General features: G+C 42.3%; 1 protein-coding gene across 1 annotated transcript in view; it reads right to left on the reverse strand.

Annotated features, from left to right (window-relative positions):
* COL25A1 (collagen type XXV alpha 1 chain) overlaps positions 1–19,511 on the reverse strand; it is a 325,074-nt gene extending 305,563 nt beyond the window's left edge. The window contains exons 1-2 of the mRNA XM_050896370.1: positions 19,152–19,511; positions 18,439–18,508 (exon numbers count right to left, since the gene is read on the reverse strand). Coding sequence (XP_050752327.1) covers positions 18,439–18,508; positions 19,152–19,511 — 430 coding nt within the window. The remainder of the gene's footprint in view (positions 1–18,438; positions 18,509–19,151) is intronic.
* Between the last annotated feature and the right edge of the window lie 463 nt (positions 19,512–19,974).

The raw sequence follows: 19,974 nt of genomic DNA on the forward strand, positions 1-19,974 counted from the left end.
ACGTATTTAATGAACGCAAATGAACGTGAGCCACCTGCTGTTGGTCAATACATCAGCAGTTATATTTTGCAGCATGTTTAGGAAAATTAATTTGTTATGTACCTTCTTTGCTAATCAAAGAGGATGTAATTAACTTTCTCTATGGAAAAAAATTGTCATTTTATTCAGTTCAATCATTCAACAGCACAATTAAAAGAAACTAATTGTATTTTACCAAAACACAAACAGCAGGGATTTGGAACTACTGGTTCTAGCCTTCCTTTTGATTGCATTTCAGAAAGAAAATGGGGGCCAGTTATATAGAAGGTACATATGTATACAATGACATCCTTTATGAAGCTGTTGTTTTACTAAGAAAGAACTCTATTTCACTTCACAAAAGGGCAGTCTTATTCTCTCAACAAAGCAGCTGAAAGGAAAGTAGCAACAAGTAAATGTCCCCTTGCTGTGTCTATGAAAAGTGTATGCTCCCGTCATGAAGCAGCCATTCAGTCTCACTTGGTGTGGATGCAAGTGCTGATGCTATTGTATATTCTGCGTGATTTCAAGTGGAGAAAACCATCTGTCCATTTGCCGTGAAAAGGACCCCCATGAACCTCTCCTCACAGATCACTATAGATTCCTCCCAGACTTTAAACTGGTGGCTATCTGTCACAAAAAGGTCTCCTCAAGCCACCCTTACTCAGCAGCTTCATAGGGTTTAGACTGAGGTGACCAATCACGGCCTAACAAAAAGATTAGTGTGTCTGAACACAATGCAATACAGAGATGTGAGTAACCCTCTTTGCCATCTCCAGCAACAGTTTAAAGAACACTGAAGGCAGTCAAAGAGAGAGAATGCTTGGCCATCTGAAAGAAAGATGACAATTTGAGGAGATATCTGTCTTCATTTGGAAAAAAGTGTTCTTTAGAACCAGCAGGAATTTTCCCAGAGTCAGAAAAATTTTGGCTGTGTTAGCCCCTATCCAAGTGCTATTATTAGGAACTGACTAAGTTAAACAATTACAGTTCATCTCAAAGTATGATTAATGGCAACATAACAATATTGTGCCTCACCAATCTTTTTTTGTAAAAAGTCCCACGCTTTACAAGACAAACACACATGTGATGGGAATATGTGGTCACTAGGCTACTAAGCCAAACATATAAACAGCATGCCTCAGGAAAAAAAGAAATCTAGGACCATAATTGAAGTCCAGTTCTAGCAAAATACCACTCCAGAGGGGGGATCAGAGTTCAGGCCCTAGCTGTTGTCGTTCCTGCTCTACACAAAGCAGGAAATCAAAGAGAGATAAAGGACTCACAGTAACATGGTCAAGCAAGGAGGGATAATAACAGCTTTTGGAATAAATCAAGTCCATCCTTGTACCTTTAGGACTTCAACATCAACTTCTACCACAGACCATTGGTCTTGACACTTTAATATGTTTCAATAGAGATAAATAACATGCAGAGTGTGATAGCTCCTATAGGCTTTGAGGAACACTGCTACAGCACAGAGGAAGCCAGCACATGAACTATTTTCACACTTCTGCTTGTGTAGTGTTACTACCAGATCAGAACAGAGCGATGTAGAATTGGAAAGGGTTGTGATCACTCCCTTGCTTAGTGTCATGGTTTAACCCCAGCCGGCAACTAAGCACCACACAGCTGGTCGCTCACTCCCCCCTGGTGGGATGGGGGGAAGGGAATCAGAAGGGTAAAAGTGAGAAAACTTGTGGGTTGAGATAAAGACAGTTTAATAGGTAAAGCAAAAGCTGCAGATACAAGCAAAGCAAAACAAGGAATTCATTCACCACTCCCCATCGGCAGGCACGTGTTCAGCCATCTCCAGGAAAGCAGGGCTCCACCACACATAACGGTTACTTGGGAAGACAAATGCCATCACTCCAAATGTCCCTCCCTTCCTCCTTCTTCCCCCAGCTTTATATGCTGAGCATGACATCATATGGTATGGAATATCCCTTTGGTCAGTTGGAGTCGGCTGTCCCGGCTGTTTTCCCTCCCAGCTTCTTGTGCACCCCCAGCCTACTCGCTGGTGGGGTGGTGTGAGAAGCAGAAAAGGCCTTGACTCTGTGTAAGCACTGCTCAGCAGTAACTGAAACATCCCTGCGTTATCAACACTGTTCCCAGCACAAATCCAAAACCTAGCTGCATACCAGCTACTATGAAGAAAATTAACGCTACCCCAGCCAAAACCAGCACACTTAGGGAATAACCTACTACTAGTTCACACTAGCCTCCAACTTCCTGTAAATTCCTTCCTTGTCAGCTCCACACAGCAGGATAACACCTTTTGTCAGGAGGGCAACATTCAGGCTACGCATTCTCCCTGCTCACCATTTTTCAGGAGAAGCTGAGGGTGTGCAATGACTACGTGCCTATACACATCATCTAGGAGACAGCCCAGAAATAAGGGGCACTTATCCCACATTGTGCCATTGTTCAAGTCCCCAGCCAATCTGTCACTTAAGCCATTAAATCTGGACATCTTAGATGAGTACACAAGGTCTACAAAATGTGCTTCAGTAGAAGACATCCCACAGACATGTCACCTTTTTTCCTCTTGACATCACTGCATTTGCTAAGCTTTGAGAAGCCCTTTTAGCAGTTTACACTTCAATGTATCCTGCTGTCATCCACTGCTCAGACTGAGTGAGCAATAAGCACTGAGATAATCTCTAGAATACCAAAATCCACCCTGAGCTAACCTTTCCCAGATGCTGCAGAGAAAAGCTGTATGGAAAAATGTTAAAAGACTATTTTTTCTCTTAAGACTATGTCAATCCTTTATTATTCTTCAGGCTGTTTTAGGAGACTCTTTATGAACAAACCAGGCACCTTGTCTCTACTATGGTGTATTCCTCCTCACTTATCTCAGTTTTTGACAACTGGGTTTTCTTCTGAGTATGGATGTTTCTTTTAACAACACAGACTGAGGTATTCTCCCCTCTGCTAGCACACTCCTGAAGCACATTGAAGATAACTTCTTGGTGCAGGTACTAAAGGAGCCGACTAGGAAAGCTGCCGTCCTAGATTTGTTGTTTGTAAACAGAGGGGAACGTGTGGGTGAAGTGGAAGAAAAGAGGGATGGGGGGAAGGTGTGTTTTTAAGGTATGGTTCTATTTCTCATCATCTTACTCTGATTTGATTGGTAACAAATTGAATTGATTTATTTTTTCCCCAAATCGAGTCTGTTTTGCCTGTGACCATAATCGGACCCTCCCTGTCCTTGTCTCACCTCACGAGCCTTTTGTTGTATTTTCTCCTCCCCATGCCGCCTGGTGGGGAGGAGTGAGCAAGCAGCTGCGTGGTGCTTTGTTGGGCCTAAATCACAACAAAAGGTATTGAGATCCCTGATGGCTGGTCACTTTTTCAGAGCCATCTCTTAAGAGCGCAGGAGCAGGCAATTCCAAAGTGTCAGAAGTCAAGCAAGCGGGGCAGAAGGCCGGCTTGGCTGAGCAGGGATCTTCTAGAATGAAAGTGTATGAACATTGGAAGCCAGTACAGGCAACACGGGAGGACTACAGAGATGCTGTTCGCCACTGTAGGGAGAAAATTTGTGCAGCCAAAGCTCAATTAGCATTGAAGCTGGCCAGCACTGTGAAGGACAACAAAAAGGGTTTTTTTAAAATACGTTAACAGCAAAAGGAGGATCAGAGATAACATTGGTCCATTACTTGATGAGGTCGGTCACCTCACAAATAGGGATGTAGACAAAGTGGAGACATTTAATGCCTTCTTTGCCTCTGTCTTCAACACCGATGATGGGCCCTGGGACCCTGGAGCCCTGTGTTGGACCACCATGACTGGGGGGATGATAAACTCCCAGCTGACCCTGAACTTGCTCGAGACTTGCTGCTCTAGCTGGATGCGCATAAAACTATGCAGCCCAATGGGATTCATCCCAGGGTACTGAAAGAGCTGGCCAATGTCATTGCAGGACCTCTCTCCATTATTTTTCAACAGCCTTGGGAGTCTGGAGAGGTCCCAGTTGACTGGAAGCTGGCATATGTTGTCCCAATTTTCAAGAACAGTAAAAAGGAAAACCCTCATAATTACAGGCCTGTCAGTCTCACTTCAGTACCTGGTAAAATTAGGGAGAAGGTTGTTCTGGGAGTTATTGAAAAACACTTGAGAGACAACACAGTCATTGGTCATAGCCAGTACAGCTCCATGAGGGGAAAGTCCTGCTAAACCAACTTTATTTCCTTCTATGACAAGGTCACCCATCTAATTGACCAAGGGAAGCCAGTAGATGTGGCGGATTTGGATTTTAGCAAAGCTTTTGATACTGTCTCTCACAGTATCCTTCTGGACAAAATGTCCAGCACAGTAGCTAGACAAGTCCATAATATGTTGGGTGAGCAATTGGCTGATGGGTCAGGCTCGAAGAGTTATAGTAAATTGGGTTACATCAGTCAGCAGCCAGTCACCAGTGGGGTTCCCCAGGGCTCAATTTTAGGGCCAGTACTCCTTAATGTTTTTACAAATTATTTGGGCACAGGAATGAAATGTACATTAAGTAAGTTTGCCGATGATACTAAACTAGGAGGAGCTGTGGACTCCCTCAAGGGCAGAGAGGCCTTACAGAGAGATTTGGATAGACTAGAGAGCTGGGCAGTCACGAGCCGTATGACATTTAACAAGAGCCAGTGCCGGATTCTCCATCTGGGATGGGGTAATCCTGGTTATACGTACAAATTGGAGGATGAGAGGCTGTAGAGCAGCCCTGCGGAAAGAGATCTGGGGGTTTGGGTTGATGGCAAGTTGAATATGAGTCAACAGTGTGCCCTGGCAGCAAAAAGGGCCAACCGTGTCCTGGGGTGCTTCAAGCACAGCATAGCTAGCCGGTCGAGGGAGGTGATTGTCCCACTCTACACTGCGCTGGTGCAGCCCCACCTCGGGGTGGGGTGGGGGGTTGGGTGAGGTTCAGTTTTGGGTGCCTCAACAGAAGGAGGACATCAGACTATTAGAGTGTGTCCAGAGGAGGGCAACCAGGATGGTGAAAGGTCTCAAGGGCAAGACTTACCAGGAGCTGCTGAGGTCACTTGGTTTGTTCAACTTGGAGAAGAGAAGGCTGAGGGGTAACCCCATGGCAGTCTACAACTTCCTCAAGGGGGGCAGTGGAGGGGGAGGTGCTGATCTCCTCTCTCTGGTGACCAGAAACAGGACACAAGGAAATGAAATGAAGCTGTGTCAGGGGAAGTTCAGATTGGACATTAGGAAAAGGTTCTTCACTGAGAGGGCGGTCAGCCACTGGAACAGGCTCCCCAGGAAAGTGGTCACGGCATCAAGCCTGTCAGAGTTCAAGGAGCATCTGAACAACGCTCTTAGTCTTATGGTTTAGTTTTAGGTAGTCCTGCGAGGAGCATGGAGTTGGACTTGATGATCCTTATGGGTCCCTTCCAACTTGAGATATTCTATGACTCTATGATTATTCCAGATTTTGACAGCCCAAACAGGGATCTTCAACTTTCTCATACCACTGCAAACAAAGAAACTTACAAAGTGCAGTGGTATGAAAAAGACTAATTAACACTTCCATAAAGAAAGAAAGGGAACATTTGGGTTAAGCAAATAGCGACTTTTCAAGCATAGTGTCAGGAAAGTGGGGAATGGGAGAGCTAGTTCACAGAGTTAAAAGAACAGACTGAGTTGAACAGAAGGATCACCTCTTGTGCAAGTATGAAAATCTATTTGAGTAGAAAAACAAACACATGCATATGCAGAATTCATTCATGTTGGTAAGGAAATTAAGATAAAGGTCCAGCTGTATATATGGGCCTATTTTTTTTTCTGTCCCTCAGAACTGATGTTTTGAACATTTCTAAGATTTTTAGTTTATCTAATCACTTCTAAACAATCAACAATCCTCAGAACAATACTCACTGGGTCTGCGAACTATGAATTGAGATGTGAGAATATGTAACTTTCCCGTAAAGATAAATACATTTAATAATTTCTAGCGTTCAGACTGTCCCCAAGTGCAGCCAGAACTCTTACAGTATTAAAAAACTAATTCTGTATTCCTAGAAGTAGATATAGACATAATGTTCTTGCTCACAGATTGGAAGAATAAACGATAAACTGAATGGTAAATAAATAAAAAATAGTATTTGTATGATGGAAAAGAATTATATTTCAAAGCTAAAGTAGATGATAATGATAAACAGGTATGCACAAGGATCCAAAGAGGAAAAAAAAACAAACACAAAAAAAACCCAAAACAAAACAAACCCAAAACACAAAAACCCAAATAAACAAAAAAAACCCCACTGAGGCCACACTCAGCTCTCAGATTCCACGGTAACTACTGATTTCAGTTAAAATCTGTGGGAGTATTAATGTGCCTGAAGTAAAGTGTATGCACATATCAGCTCTGATTATTGTCAGTCAGAATTCCAGTTAAAGGCTATCTTCAGTTAAAAGTAAAATAATGTTTGGATATCAGAAATTGTGGTAGCAGAAGCAGCTACTTCTATCCCTGCATAAGTCATCTGAGCTGGCATTGCCCACCTGTTCAATTAAGATGATTCTTCAGGGTTGGGTTGTTTTTAAAACAAAAACATCCTTCAAAAAAGTTCCCAAAAGGTTACTTCAGTTGCAAATTGATGTTTTTGCAACTACTTTCACACGTGATGATTCAGCAACCTAAGGAAAGAAGAAAGAGCACTATACAAGATCCCATTTCAGTATCCTCAGAAAATGAACATGCGACTGCCAGCAATGATACTTCGACAGATTCCATCTGATTACATCTTGTACTACTGATCAAAATGGAGCACGGATAGGTGATTACCAAAATTAAAAAAGGAGAGGAATGCATTGGAGAGAAAGAAACTTCTGCTCCTCAAGACAGTAACTTTATTCAAAATTATGAATACTTTGTACTTGTAAGTCTTTGGCACACTTCGGTTAATGCATTTACATCAATTCTATTTTACAGATGGAAGAACTCAAATATGAAGACGTTCTACCCCACCTTTACAGTCCTGTAAAGGAATACAGTCACAATACAGAACTGTTACTTAGTTGTCCCTGCTGTAATTCATTAAGCACAATGTTTCCTCTAAGGTGTGTTCCTTTAAACTTGCTATGAGCGAGCTTTTTCCAGAGTGTTTCTAGAGTGTTTCAGTTGTTATAATACACATTGAAAATAGATTAATTTCTCCTTATTATCCTAAAATGGACTGGAATTGTTTGGAATATATCAAAAGACCACCCTGTAGCAGCAAATCAATTTTAAGAGAGAAAAAAAAGTGAGGATCTCAGTCTTGCTGTATTTCTCCCTCATTGCTGGTGGTTCAGTTTTCAAGGCTCGTGCTTCTTTTTAACTGGCCACTCTAATGGCTTATGTACTGCCTTTTAATAGAACGTGCTAAAAGAAAGTCCTCCTACTGCACATTAGGATGTGGCTCAGCCTGGAATTCAAACTGAAGAATTATGCAAAGCTGTCCTAAAGTGAAATCCACAACTGTCAGACTTAAATACTAATCTCTCTTCACTAAGATTAATCTCCCTACACTAAAGAAATACGGTACACTTACATGCTTGCTGCATTGGAAAAACACTTCATCTTCACATACAGAAACATTTCCAGCCTTCTACAAACATGGCTGTCATCATTACAAAGACACCAACTCTTAAGTCAGTATTGACAATGGCTGTCTAAGCACTGGTTCATTTTAAACTGATGCCATGTCACTGTGTCTTTTAGCCTCTCTGGTTCATCAGTATTCTGTGCACCTACTCCCAGGAACCACCTGGGAAACATATGCAAGATGATCCTTACTGAACTGTGACTTCTTCGTAAATGCACATAGATAGCTACAGCAAATACCACGATCCATTTCTGTGATACCACTGCATTTGTAAGTGCCAACTAAAGCCATTCCCCAAGCTGCATATTATTAACTGACACAAACAACTATCAAGCATCCACTAGTACAGAGAACAAAGAAAAGCAGAGTTCAAGCTCAGCACTGCCGTAAGGACCGCCTTAAGAATGACCCCACTTTGGTCTACACTTGAGTATGTCTGAACAGAGCACATCTCCTTGTACAAGGACCAAATTATGAGTCAGGAAGTATTTTTACTGAAGTTTGAGACAGCTGTCCTGTCTGAGAGGTGAAGGGTGTGAAATCGATAGTATATTAATCATCTCTACGTCAAGCTGAAGTGACAGTTCTCAACATTTGTCATCCTTCAACTGGCAGTAACCAGTAGTACAGCAGTGGAGGTGCAAACATTAAAGGAATATTTGATAAAAAGCAGCAGAAAAGTTGAGAGTACAGAGACTCTCCAACCAACACTTAACAGTATTTTTCATAGTGATGCCATTGAGCATTATCTAGATGTAAACTCTGTGACTGGAGAAGAGAATATTAATACACAGACTATGGAGTTTATCCTTTTAATCCCCTGTGGCCATACCCCTATGCTCAGGTATCAAGGCTTCCCCTAAGAACATCAAGGGAATCAGAACAGGAGCTTACTGAGAGTGTATGGGCACAGGGTGGGGAGGAAGAGAAGGGGCACCTTCAAGCAGCTGGTTCTCATATTCTTGAGATTATTAGAGGCGCCAGCTAAAGGAAATACCTCCTCAACTTAAGATGTATACACTTTGACTTTCAGCACTGCAGTCCTCCGTGAAAACCCTACTATCATCCAGCTGAAGCACTGATAAATAAAAAAACCTTACATCATTTCCTAGCAACACAACTAGTACTACCAGCACAAGCTAGGCCTTAGTCTGTAGCCAGCTATGCTCTTGCTTTTACAGACATGATCTTAATCACAGAAATATCTTTTTAGAAAGTTTATTTAGTGTCCTTCAAATTACAGGGTGCTGTTCTACTTTCAGATATGCATACACAAGTCTGTCACTGCAATGGCAGCCACACCTCTGACAAAAGATTTTGGTCTCCAATTTTCAATACATTTTCCTGGTTTCAAAACTCCTTCTGTGTTCCCCATCCTTCCCTCCCTCCCTCCCCCCCCAGTTTTAGAAAAGGTCTTTTAAATAGCAGTTTTTCAGCATAACCTTAAGCACAGTGTGCTAAGAATGAGTTTATACTTATGTAAGGAACCTCATTCATAAGCTAAACCTTTAACATATACTTGTGGTATGATTTTTTTCTGTGCCATTATATTTGGAGAAGGGATATTGAAAATACTCAAGGGGAAAGTAAAATAAATGGATTTTTCTTAAGACAGCATAAACTGCAAATGGCAGAACAGCAAAGGCCTTAAAACTACTTATTTTCTACAGTCTTCCTCCCATGGTATTTACAGCTCTTACTCTAAAGCCCCTTACTCCTAAGAGTACTAAAACTCTTCAAAAGGGTAGGAAGAGTCAAGTTCATGAGCTAATTGGTTCTGCTTCTTTTTTAAAAAAAGAAGAGAAAATAAAACACTTCCCTCCTACAAATCTTTACTGCTCAGAGGAAGCACCTCCCAGGCACCAACAGACTGAAGTAGTACCAGTAAATGGCACAAGCCAGCTATTTCAGTCAGCGGAAAGCAGTGGATCAGCCACCTGGCTTTATGGGGGTTTTGCCTGCTATAGTGAGCTGTATTCTACTCTAAGTTACCGTGACTCGGCAGGCAGCCTACTGTGTGTCCGTGTCATGGCAGAGTGTGAAAGACTACCAAAACCATCATACTGCTACATTATACAGTACGGTGTATTGCATTAAAAAGAGGACCAAAGATCAAAGAGAAAGATCATTTGATACCCTTGTTCTCCTCAACACTTCTTCAGCTGAGCTTGTAGAAGAGCCACAGAAGGGTAGGGGAAGCTACTTAGAGGGACTCATGTCCATCGCTATTCCCTGTACAGCCTCCTTTTCAACCTCGCCAAGAATCAGTGAATTTGTGATCCACTCTCCACTGTGAGCCCAAACAAGACATAGTAGCAAAGGTAAACATCTATGAAAAAAATCTGTAAGTCATGTTCCTAAAAATCCAAATTTAAATTCCTAAGCACTTAAAAAAATACACAAATCATTAAAGCAATTTTCTAATATACTTGCCCAACACACAGTAATTACAAGATGTTTCATGCACAACCAAAACTAAGATAATAATTCTAATGCCTAACACAGACTAAACTAAAAGTACTGATTTTAGTAGACCTCCATTTATTTCCTCATGTAATTCATCTGTACAGATTCTAAAGAAAACTATACTTTCTTTGTATTTGACAACTTCCTGATGAGTTTTTAAGACAGTGTAGGACAAACTATTGTTGTTTAAAAGCTACATTGCTTCTTGGTTGAGCGTGTCTAAGCAGAAGTCTCTGAAATCATTGTATTAATTTCCAGAACATTCTAAAAGAAAAAGTAACATCCCAGTTTTATCACCTCTGTTATTACACTCTTTCTTCGTTCCATTTATTGTTTCTTTGCCCTACAAAGGGCTGTCAATGCATCTTTGATAATTATAAGAACATAAATTTCTAGTAAAAAGATCTACGTGGGTGTATGATAACTTCATATTTCTTCAAAAAGCTCACCAGGCACCATCATCTGTTTCAAAGCTTTTGAAGCACAAGAAGAAACAGTTCTCCCCAAACATACATGCAATATTTACAACTGCATGTAAATTCCTGCTTCTATAAACATACATCTGTACATATAAACGAGAATCAATTTTAATACAACACTCTCCTCTGGGAGGAGCAGAAAGGATAAGTTTTATAGTGTGCATCACAGACAAGACTGTCTTCCAACATATTTAAAAAGCTGGTTTAAGGAGAGCACAATGATTAGGTTTTCTTCATGAATACAAAGGATGGGACAAGTGGTTTACTTCACAAATGCGGAAATTGTAGCTTGCCTGCTAAGACTAGGCAACCTATGGAAATATTTAAATAGTAGATCATTTTAGCTTAGGCACATCTATGCATTAGCAATTTCTTGCACTACACATTTACCTATTTACACAGAAGCACATTTTTAACTGAGGAGACTATTTACATGAGGCTGCTGCACTTTTTATCACAAAATTAAGGCTCAACAACTTGTTGAGCCATGACTGACTAGACACTGCAGTTGTGAACCACATGGAAGCAAATACCTGACAACGATGGCCTAGATACATTTGCTCCAGAGCCCAGAAGCATTAATAAGATGATCTCCTGGAGTATCAACCCGACCTGTATTTCTGAAGTTGTTCAAGTGTACATAGAGAAAAAATAGCTGTATTTACATGAAAGGTACATACGAATCTTGCACTTATCCAATTTGGCACTCATTTGTGTTCTGAAAATTTGTCCTGACATTTATTTTTATTAAGCTTTCACAAACAGCTTCTTCTGCTTAACTTAATCTCACGAAAAGACCCAAGCAGATGAATTTAGGCAGGCACCGCTCTAATGTAAGTCTAACCAGTAAAAACATGACAGCTTCCAAAAAGCGAGCCTGCAGCACCATATTCACTCTTGTGTGTATTACCTAACTGCAAGCTGCAACTTTAATCGTATAGAGTGAAAAGTGTTTCTTCCGGCCTGTATTATTCTATGCCTTCTTACAGCTTCTTAATAGTTCTAAGTAAGCAGTCAGTTTTCCTTTTTGTGGCTGACTTACTTAGGAAATCAACGGAAACAATGAAGAGTGCTCTGTGTAGACGAGCCTTCCTGAAGAGGCTGTAGTTAGCAACATGACTCAAGTTCTCTGTGCGTTGAAGTAAGATGTATGGTTTCACAGGGTTGGTAACTTGAACATATAAATTACACGACTCTATCTGGTAACCTAAAAGGCCCTAAAGACAGCTTGTGTCAGTCATGCTGTTTTCAGAACTAGCCGATTTTTACTGCGCTAAGTATACAAAAATGTCGTGGTTTAACCCCAGCTGGCAACTAAGCACCACGTAGCCACTCGCTCACTCCCCCCCACCCCTGGGATGGGGGAGAGAATCAGGAAAAAAAAAAACCTCGTGAGTTGAGATAAAGACAGTTTAATAGGACAGAAAGGAATGAAAAACAATGATAATAATAATATGACAATAGTAATACTAAAAGAATTAAACTATACAAAGCAAGCGGTGCACAATGCAATTGCTCACCACTCGTTGACTGATGCCCAGTTAGTTCCCAAGCAGTGATCTGCCCCTCCCAGCCAGCTCCCCCAGTTTATATACTGGGCATGATGTCATATGGTATGGAATAGCTCTTTGGCCAGTTTGGGTCAGCTGTCCTGGCTGTGTCCCCTCCCAGCTTCTTGTGCCCCTCCAGCCTTCTTGCTGGCTGGGCATGAGAAGCTGAAAAATCCTTGACTTAGTATAAACACTACTTAGCAACAACTAAAAACATCAGTGTGTTATCAACATTGTTTTCCTACTAAATCCAAAACACAGCACTATACCAGCTACTAGGAAGAAAATTAACTCTGTCCTAGCTGAAACCAGGACAAAAAAATAGACAGGTAAGCTGCAGCCACTAAATTTAGAAGGGAGCGAGACGGAGGATGAGTGCTGTAATGCAGGTGCAGCAGTGCTGTTCTTCTGGCAACCCACTAACATTCCCAAGAACCCACTAACCTTTAAGAAAAGGGGTGGGGGGTGAGTATTGCTACACAGAACTCAGTTATCCAAGCTTTAAAGACTCTTTAAGTAAACAAATGCATATATTTAACAATTTAAGAAAGAAAAAAGAAAAAAAAAAAACCTACACACTAAAAGCATTGTTCCAGAAGTGGGCTTAACAGCCACTTCTCACATGGCAAGACTCACTGTACTTGAACTGCTTTGACAGTTCAGCAGTTTGAGATGGACAGCTGCCACATGGAAGGAAATCCAAGACCATATATAAGAACATATAATATATGTTCTTATATTAATCTCATATAATATAAGAACAGTTAATGCAGATAATCAAACCTTCCTTTTAAAATGCCTTGTTTGACAAAACTGTGCAAGTTCAATAAATTTTAATTCAAGTCATAGAAAGACCTTTTGTTAATATACTTTTGCGGTCAAATCAACCTTTGTTACAGCACCACTGACATCAATAATATTACAAAAGACAGAAATCTGGTGCAGCCTGCTGTCAATCACTTGTCCTTTGAGCCACATTATGTTTCATTCATCATGCTGCACACCCTACCTCCTTACCCAGAGGGAAGGGAATTAAAAGGTCACATCTTAGCCAATAAAATATATTTAGCTATTCTGTGGGGAGAAAACAGTATCTCTAATCAGTCATCCAAACAAGACAACAGACTACCCAGAAGGTTGCATGCTGCTGCACATCAATAAACATCTTTCTCTAGGAACTGAAATGAAAAATATCAAACCAGTGAAGGTATGAAAGGGGAACTCAAAGCCCTGTCAGAAAAATTACAAAATTAGAGCTGAGCACTGCATTCAGCAAATAGATGATACAGACATGGCAGAAATAAGTAGTGCTGGGAGCTAGGTTCAGACAGCACACTCTGGAATTTTAAGTAACAGGGAAAAACACTTTGGATACTTCCTATATCTATCTGTGTTTTCTTTTCGGTCTCCCTACCCATAAACACTTAATTCAGCTCCTCTTTTCTTTACCTCTTCAGTCTTTACAGAACTGCTTCACTGTAATCATAATAAAAAAAAAAAAGTAATACCCTGCTGATACCTATTTCAGGATTCTTTTAATCCCAAAAGTTGATTTCTCCTCCATTCTTTCAGCCTCACTAATTGAAATGTTCCAGGAAACAGTCCTTATGGAACATGTGGAAATACGAAAGATTGCCTAAATTGTACTTCCAGTACATGTCAAAACAAACATTAGGTGCTTAAGAAGACAAAAACAGTACTGGAATGCTAAGAAAACACATTGATTTTTGCCATCCATGCTTCTACCAAAATACATATAGCAGACTCATCATCTTACTGAAGAACCGTAGCTGTAGAACACAGTTTTCCCACTAGAATTACTATAACCAGAATAAGACCAACTGGTATTCTCTATCCCCCCAAAAAAACCTTGGCTTATGGCATTTCATCTCCTGAATGAACAGGTTTATATACACACAACTACACTGAAACAAGCTTTATAACCTGATCACAGCAAATTGCATAGTGAAATAGGAGGTACTTCAAATGCCAAACCATAAAGCTCTTCAGGACTGGAACAGAGAATCAAGATGACGTGATTACAAAAACAGCACAAAATAGCTGGCCAAGAAAGAAGAATGATGACAGTGTCCATGCCTGGAAAGGGTTTGAAGCCACAGGTATCTGAACACAAAAGGAAGAAAAAAATGCAGGTTTCTTGATGGGAAAAATACAAGAGAAAGAGCAAAGAAAGAAACATTGCCTGTGACACAAAAGAAAAACAAAAGTAAATTTGTTTGGTCATCTTTGCCAGGTACCCATCAATGAAGTTTAGCTAACGTTCTGGGGAGAAAAAGAAGGGGGGGGGGGGGAGGGGGGGGCAAACAAAACAAAACCAGAAAAACCCCCAAAACCTGCAAACCCCATCATTTTACGTGCAAGGTATAGTGAACATACATACACAGTGTGTTGCAGCAGTTAGAGATAAGAAACATCTCTTATGTTATGCAACCTATCCTTTGTCAATGCAAAATTAAAGAAATATATGGCATATAGGCATTCCTACTTATATAATACTGTTTACCTTTTTTTTTTTTAAGGAATAAATTCATTATAAAGGTCTTCCTCAAAAGAGAGGGGAAAAAAAAGTAATTGCTTCCCAAAACTGGCCAGAAGGGACACGCAGAGCCATACATAATCACCTGCTAGCCTTCCTGCTGACCAAGTTTGAACTTTCTGTACTAATAGACTTGACTCCTACTCCTGCCAACATCATCTGACTCCAGGAGCGGGCTCTGAGGACCACTTACAGAACGAGAGACATCATGGCACATGACCACAAGCGTCAGAACTTGACCCTTGCAATATATAAAGGATCAATTCACTAAAACATGCAGGCATGTGTTAATTTCTGTTGAAGTCTAGAGGTCCTAGGTATACACGTGAATGCTTTCTGGAAGAGGAAAGTCTGAAGAATCTATGAAAACCTAAGAATTTCTTAAAACTATTGAACTGGGAGTTTCCCTGTGCTTTCTGCACATGTTACTCTTTCCACAACCGTATAATTCTTGGCACTTGGTAAGAAGTATCCAGCACTGTGCTTGACTGTTCCTCATAAAAGCCGATTATGCTCCTGCAGCCATTTAAAGGAAGATTAAAACGTATGAAATAATTACCTACACACCTACTTTTTTGTTCATCTTTTACAGTAGAGAAACATTAATTTACAATAAATAATAAATCTGGCAAAGTAAAACTAATTTATTACACTTAAAATAATTTTAGCCACTCAATTTGCCCCCCAGTCGTATGTGCAGAAGGCTAACTGCCAGCAGCGACTGCAGCACTAGTTGCAAGCATGGGATTTAAGCTGGCACTCTTGTTAGAGCTGAGGTAATTTAAGAGGAATGTCAGTATGCATTTACTTTTCAAACTTTATTACTCTGCTTTAAGAAGAGAAAGAATGCCTGCTATTGTCATTTTAAAAATATTTACAAAATCTTTGGTATCTGGTTTTAGTCCTGCAGAATTAAAATCAAAACTCTAATATCTCCTCACATTGTGTTTCTTTTATAAGAAAACAGAAAATAATAACTAGAAAAACCACATTTAGTGAAAATAAAGTTTTTAAAGAGAAATGCAACCACTCTTCACTCTAGACAAAGTTCAAGGGTACTGTTGAACTAAAAGGAGCTACATGTGGACAGCTCTGCAAGCTATGAGCAGTTGTGAATCTGGCTGCCTTTGGTATCCAAGTCATTCAAACCCAGTTTCCTTTGAACGTGCAAGTTCCTACCATGGAGAGCCACAAGGGGATGAACATCTCAAGCTAATGAGATTTACACCAGTTGCGTAACTTTAATCCTAAATCAGAGCCCACATTCTCACCCTCCTAGCTGCAAATTGAATTTCCCTCTCTTCTTTTGGTAGAGAACAATGTAACCTATTTTTAAATAATCTTATTTCTCTTTAAAGAGCAGGATGATGGAAACTGCCTTGGTGACCATTTGGCAGCAGCCTTTTCTCACAGCATAGTGATGTTTCAAAAAATCACCTCTGTACCATGAAGGCCTCCCAAAGTCATCTCTAACAGACATGTATTTTATTATTACAGAAACCCAGGGAAGAAATGCAGAAGCTGAGCAGAATAAAGCAGCAAAAGGGAACCATGTGGGGAAGTAAAGAGGCAATTTACTCTTTGGCTTCAGAAATAGCAGGCAACAGAAAAACCATGATAATTTTCCTATTAAACCAAATGCCTTTCTGAACAAAGTAGTCCAAATTTGTAATAGCAGCATCAAGGATGAAAATAAAAGCCCATCCTGCCCAGTCAAAAAGGAATTCTAACAAACAAAGTGAACCAAATGAAGAAACAATTTATTCGCTTTATCCTCTCCTGCTCTGCCTAATGCCTGCTGTTAGGAAGACACAGTAATCGGGTGGTGGTGCCACTCAGCCCTTGTTCTCTCAGACAACGCTCCCAAGATGATGCCATTTTGAGGTAGATACCCGTCCACTGGCAACAAGCGAGAGCACCAACTCATTTTAAGCTGTCCAAAATGAGGCTATCGCATGGCAACATCTCTCAGTCGCTACAAAACTTGCTTCCAAACTGAAATAGCTACCCAGAGGTGAAAAGCTCCATATCACATTTCTAATCCCCATACCAGCTAGTCCTCTCTGCAATTTATTTTTTTATTTTATAATGATTCATATAAGTTTTCCTGATCGTATGAATCTTGCTCCCTAGAAAATGTTTCCCAGATCACTTTGACTTTCATCTAGCAATGATTTTCACAAAGCATGTGAGAAATATTCTGTTGCTCATTATCTATTTCATAAAACTTACTTCTTAAGAAAAAAGGTCAGATAAAAATTGGTATAATGTGGAGCTCTAGTGGTAGTGGGGAAGTAAAGCAGCGCATAACACCAACTGTGAAAAAGTAGATACTGACCTTCAGTATGAAAACTGTAAGTGAAAACATTGTAACAGATTAATTGAAACAAGGAGAAGGAAAAGGGAGAAAGCATGGCATTAAATCCAACATTTCAGACTCACAGAATACATCTTCACACATAACATGACGAGCAACCCTCATTTTTAGTGCACAAACTTGAATCTTGTAATTAATTGCAGTTAAGCAACAGAAAAAAATAAGATCAACGCTGTATGCTCATGTTAGCCTTAAAGGAAAAAAAATATATATAGTACAGTAGGAAACCAATGTTCCTTACCAAAACTAGCTGGGAGTTGAGTAATTCTATGCACTCTTTTAAAACATCATAGTCACATATATTGTCCTTTTCATGCTAGCCACGGTAACTCCTATACCAGCCAGTAAATATTCTGCTTTCAGTTGTATCATCAGCAAAATACTGTAACAACCATTGTAGTCAGTTTTAACACCAACATTCGGCAGTCCTTTCAGGCTGGTAAGTTTGGCAGGAATTAAATCCTAAACTAGAAGAGCTCCTTCCTTATATACACAGTACTATCACACATCCTATTGGCAAACATCATCAGCCTAAGTCTTGTTGACAGTCGATATTCCATCTGTAAAGGAGATGTTTTTTCATAAAGAGTGGCAGGATATGTAAAACGTACTGTGCGTCTAGTGCGCCTCATCACACAGAGGATGCTGGAATTCCTACACCACCCTGTGAAACACTGGCATTATTTTCTTAACTTTTAAGATGCCATTTGAACTTGGGTATATATTAGCAGAAGTTTATACAGCTAAAACAATATTGACAGTTATCAGACTGTCAAAAAGCAGCACAAAAAACACAGGAAACATTGCAGTGTGTGTGTATGAACAACCAATCCCAGTATTAGGAGGCCCCATTTCCAAAGTCAAGCAACATCACTGGTTGCATAAACACACACAGTTTTGAACCCTCAGTATAAAACCTGCAATCCCTTCCTAGGGGAACTGCTTTCATCCAAGATTACAGAAAAATGAGACTGAAAAGTTCTTGTATATATTACTGCTAACTTGCAACGGACTCTCCACCTGTTTCAATCCATAAGTTGTTCAATATTTTTGCTAGGAACTTTTGTTCTACTTCCCAAGCCGAGCACACGATGCCTTGATTCAGTACTACCCCATTTAAGACAGAACATATTTCTTCTTGCTAGGGTAGATCATTAACTTCTTCATAAGTGTTATTTTTTGGCATCACCCAGCCTAACCAGGGTTTTTAACTAGCATTAATTCCAATCCAGTGCCACAGTGGAAACAGATGATTCTGGGCTTTACACCTTTTGCACCCAAGGTACAGCTGTTGATTGAAGAGGCATTCCCTGGATCTGACTTACGTGTATTTGAAAAACACAGGATACCAAAACCCCCAGAGTTACATGCCTCAGAGAGGAGATTTCCGAGCTGTGTCTGTTACCTGGTGGGCAGTTGCACTCTGGAGGCACTTCTCTCGCTACTCGTATTTTTGCCAAGTGCTCGTAGGATTTCTGTGGGCAAGAGGAGCAACATGAGGGCACTCAGCAAGCTCACTCCGCCACAGCCAGCGCTCCCGACCGGCGCGGACGCAAACTGGGATTTACCGCTATTCCATAGGCTGCGCAACCAGCGATGACTTCTTCGCTTGGACTCGACCCAAGGTGTCTCACTGACTTCTCCACCCCCACAACAACAAAAACAAGCCCGACGCCACCGGCTCTCTCGTACCTCCGCCGCAAGTGCCCCCCCGCGCCTTTTTTTTTTTTTTTTTTTTTTTTTTTTTTTTTTTTTTTTTAAACACGCGCGATCGAGAAACGCAGGGACTGAGGCTCGGGCACGGCAGCAAGTTACAGATGAGAAAAGCGACGGTGGGGTCCGCGCGGGGGTCACCCGCGAGCCCCCCCAGCCCGCCCGTCCCAGCAGCCGGGGGCGCCCCCCGCCCCCGGCCCTCGCCTCAGGCCCGCTTCTCCCCGGGCTCCGCCGCCGCCCGGGGATGCGGGCTCACTTTCCCCGCTTCTCCCCCACCTCCCGCCCGCGGGGCTGCTCCGGCCGCCCCCCTCATCGCCTCGGCCGGCCTCCCGTCGCCCCGCACGCATCACCCCCCATCCCCGGCACACACACAGGCTGAGCGCAGCCACCCCCCGTCCCGCACACCTGGGCGAGAAGTCGCTCCACTTTCTCCTGCATCATCGCGTTCAGCTGCTCCAGAGAAAAGCCGGGCAGCGGCGGGAGCGGGGCGGCGGCAGAGAAGCCCCCTCGGGCGCCCTCGATGGCCGCGACCCTGGCCTGGAGGTCGCTGGTCCGCACCCCCAGGTAGACGCAGGAGGCCGCCGCCAGCGCCGAGAGGAGAGCCGCCAGCGCCGAACCGCACGGCCCGGCCCGCCGCGGGCAGCGGTCCGCGCCGCAGCCGAGCTTCCCGCTGCCATCCCGTCCTGCGGCTCCTCGGCTCTTCCCCAGCATGCTTTTACACCCTTCGGCTGCGGCAGCTTTGATTTCCTTTCCTCCGCCCCCCATGGAGGCAATTAGTTTACAAACAGCGGCAACAAAAACAATAACAATAAAGTACGAGAAAATAAATAACAAAAAGGCAAAATAACAATATTTTTAAAAAAATGCGATAAGTAGAAGAAAAGCCCGCAACCGGCTCACACACTTTCAAGGCGAAGCGGCGGCGCGCACCGCAGCCCGCACCGCACGCCGCCCGGCAGCGGGTCGCGACTCAGTCCCGCAGCGGGGGGGGGGGGGGGGGGGAGGGGGCGAGGAGCCAAAAGCCGGCAGCAGGGCTGGGTGCGGGGCGAGCCCCCGTGGCTTCCACCCGCCCTTCGGAGGGAGCAGCGTGCTCTGCTAACGGCTTGCCACTTGTCAGAGAGGTTTTCAGGCGCGGGGCGGGAAGCGCTCCCCCCCCCGCCGCCTCCCGCTCTCCTCCCCGCCGCCGCCGCCGCCGGACTTGTTGCTCCCCCTCCACCTGCCTGCCGGC

The sequence above is a fragment of the Gymnogyps californianus genome, chromosome 4, assembly GCF_018139145.2.
Source record: "Gymnogyps californianus isolate 813 chromosome 4, ASM1813914v2, whole genome shotgun sequence".
Taxonomy (NCBI): domain Eukaryota; kingdom Metazoa; phylum Chordata; class Aves; order Accipitriformes; family Cathartidae; genus Gymnogyps; species Gymnogyps californianus.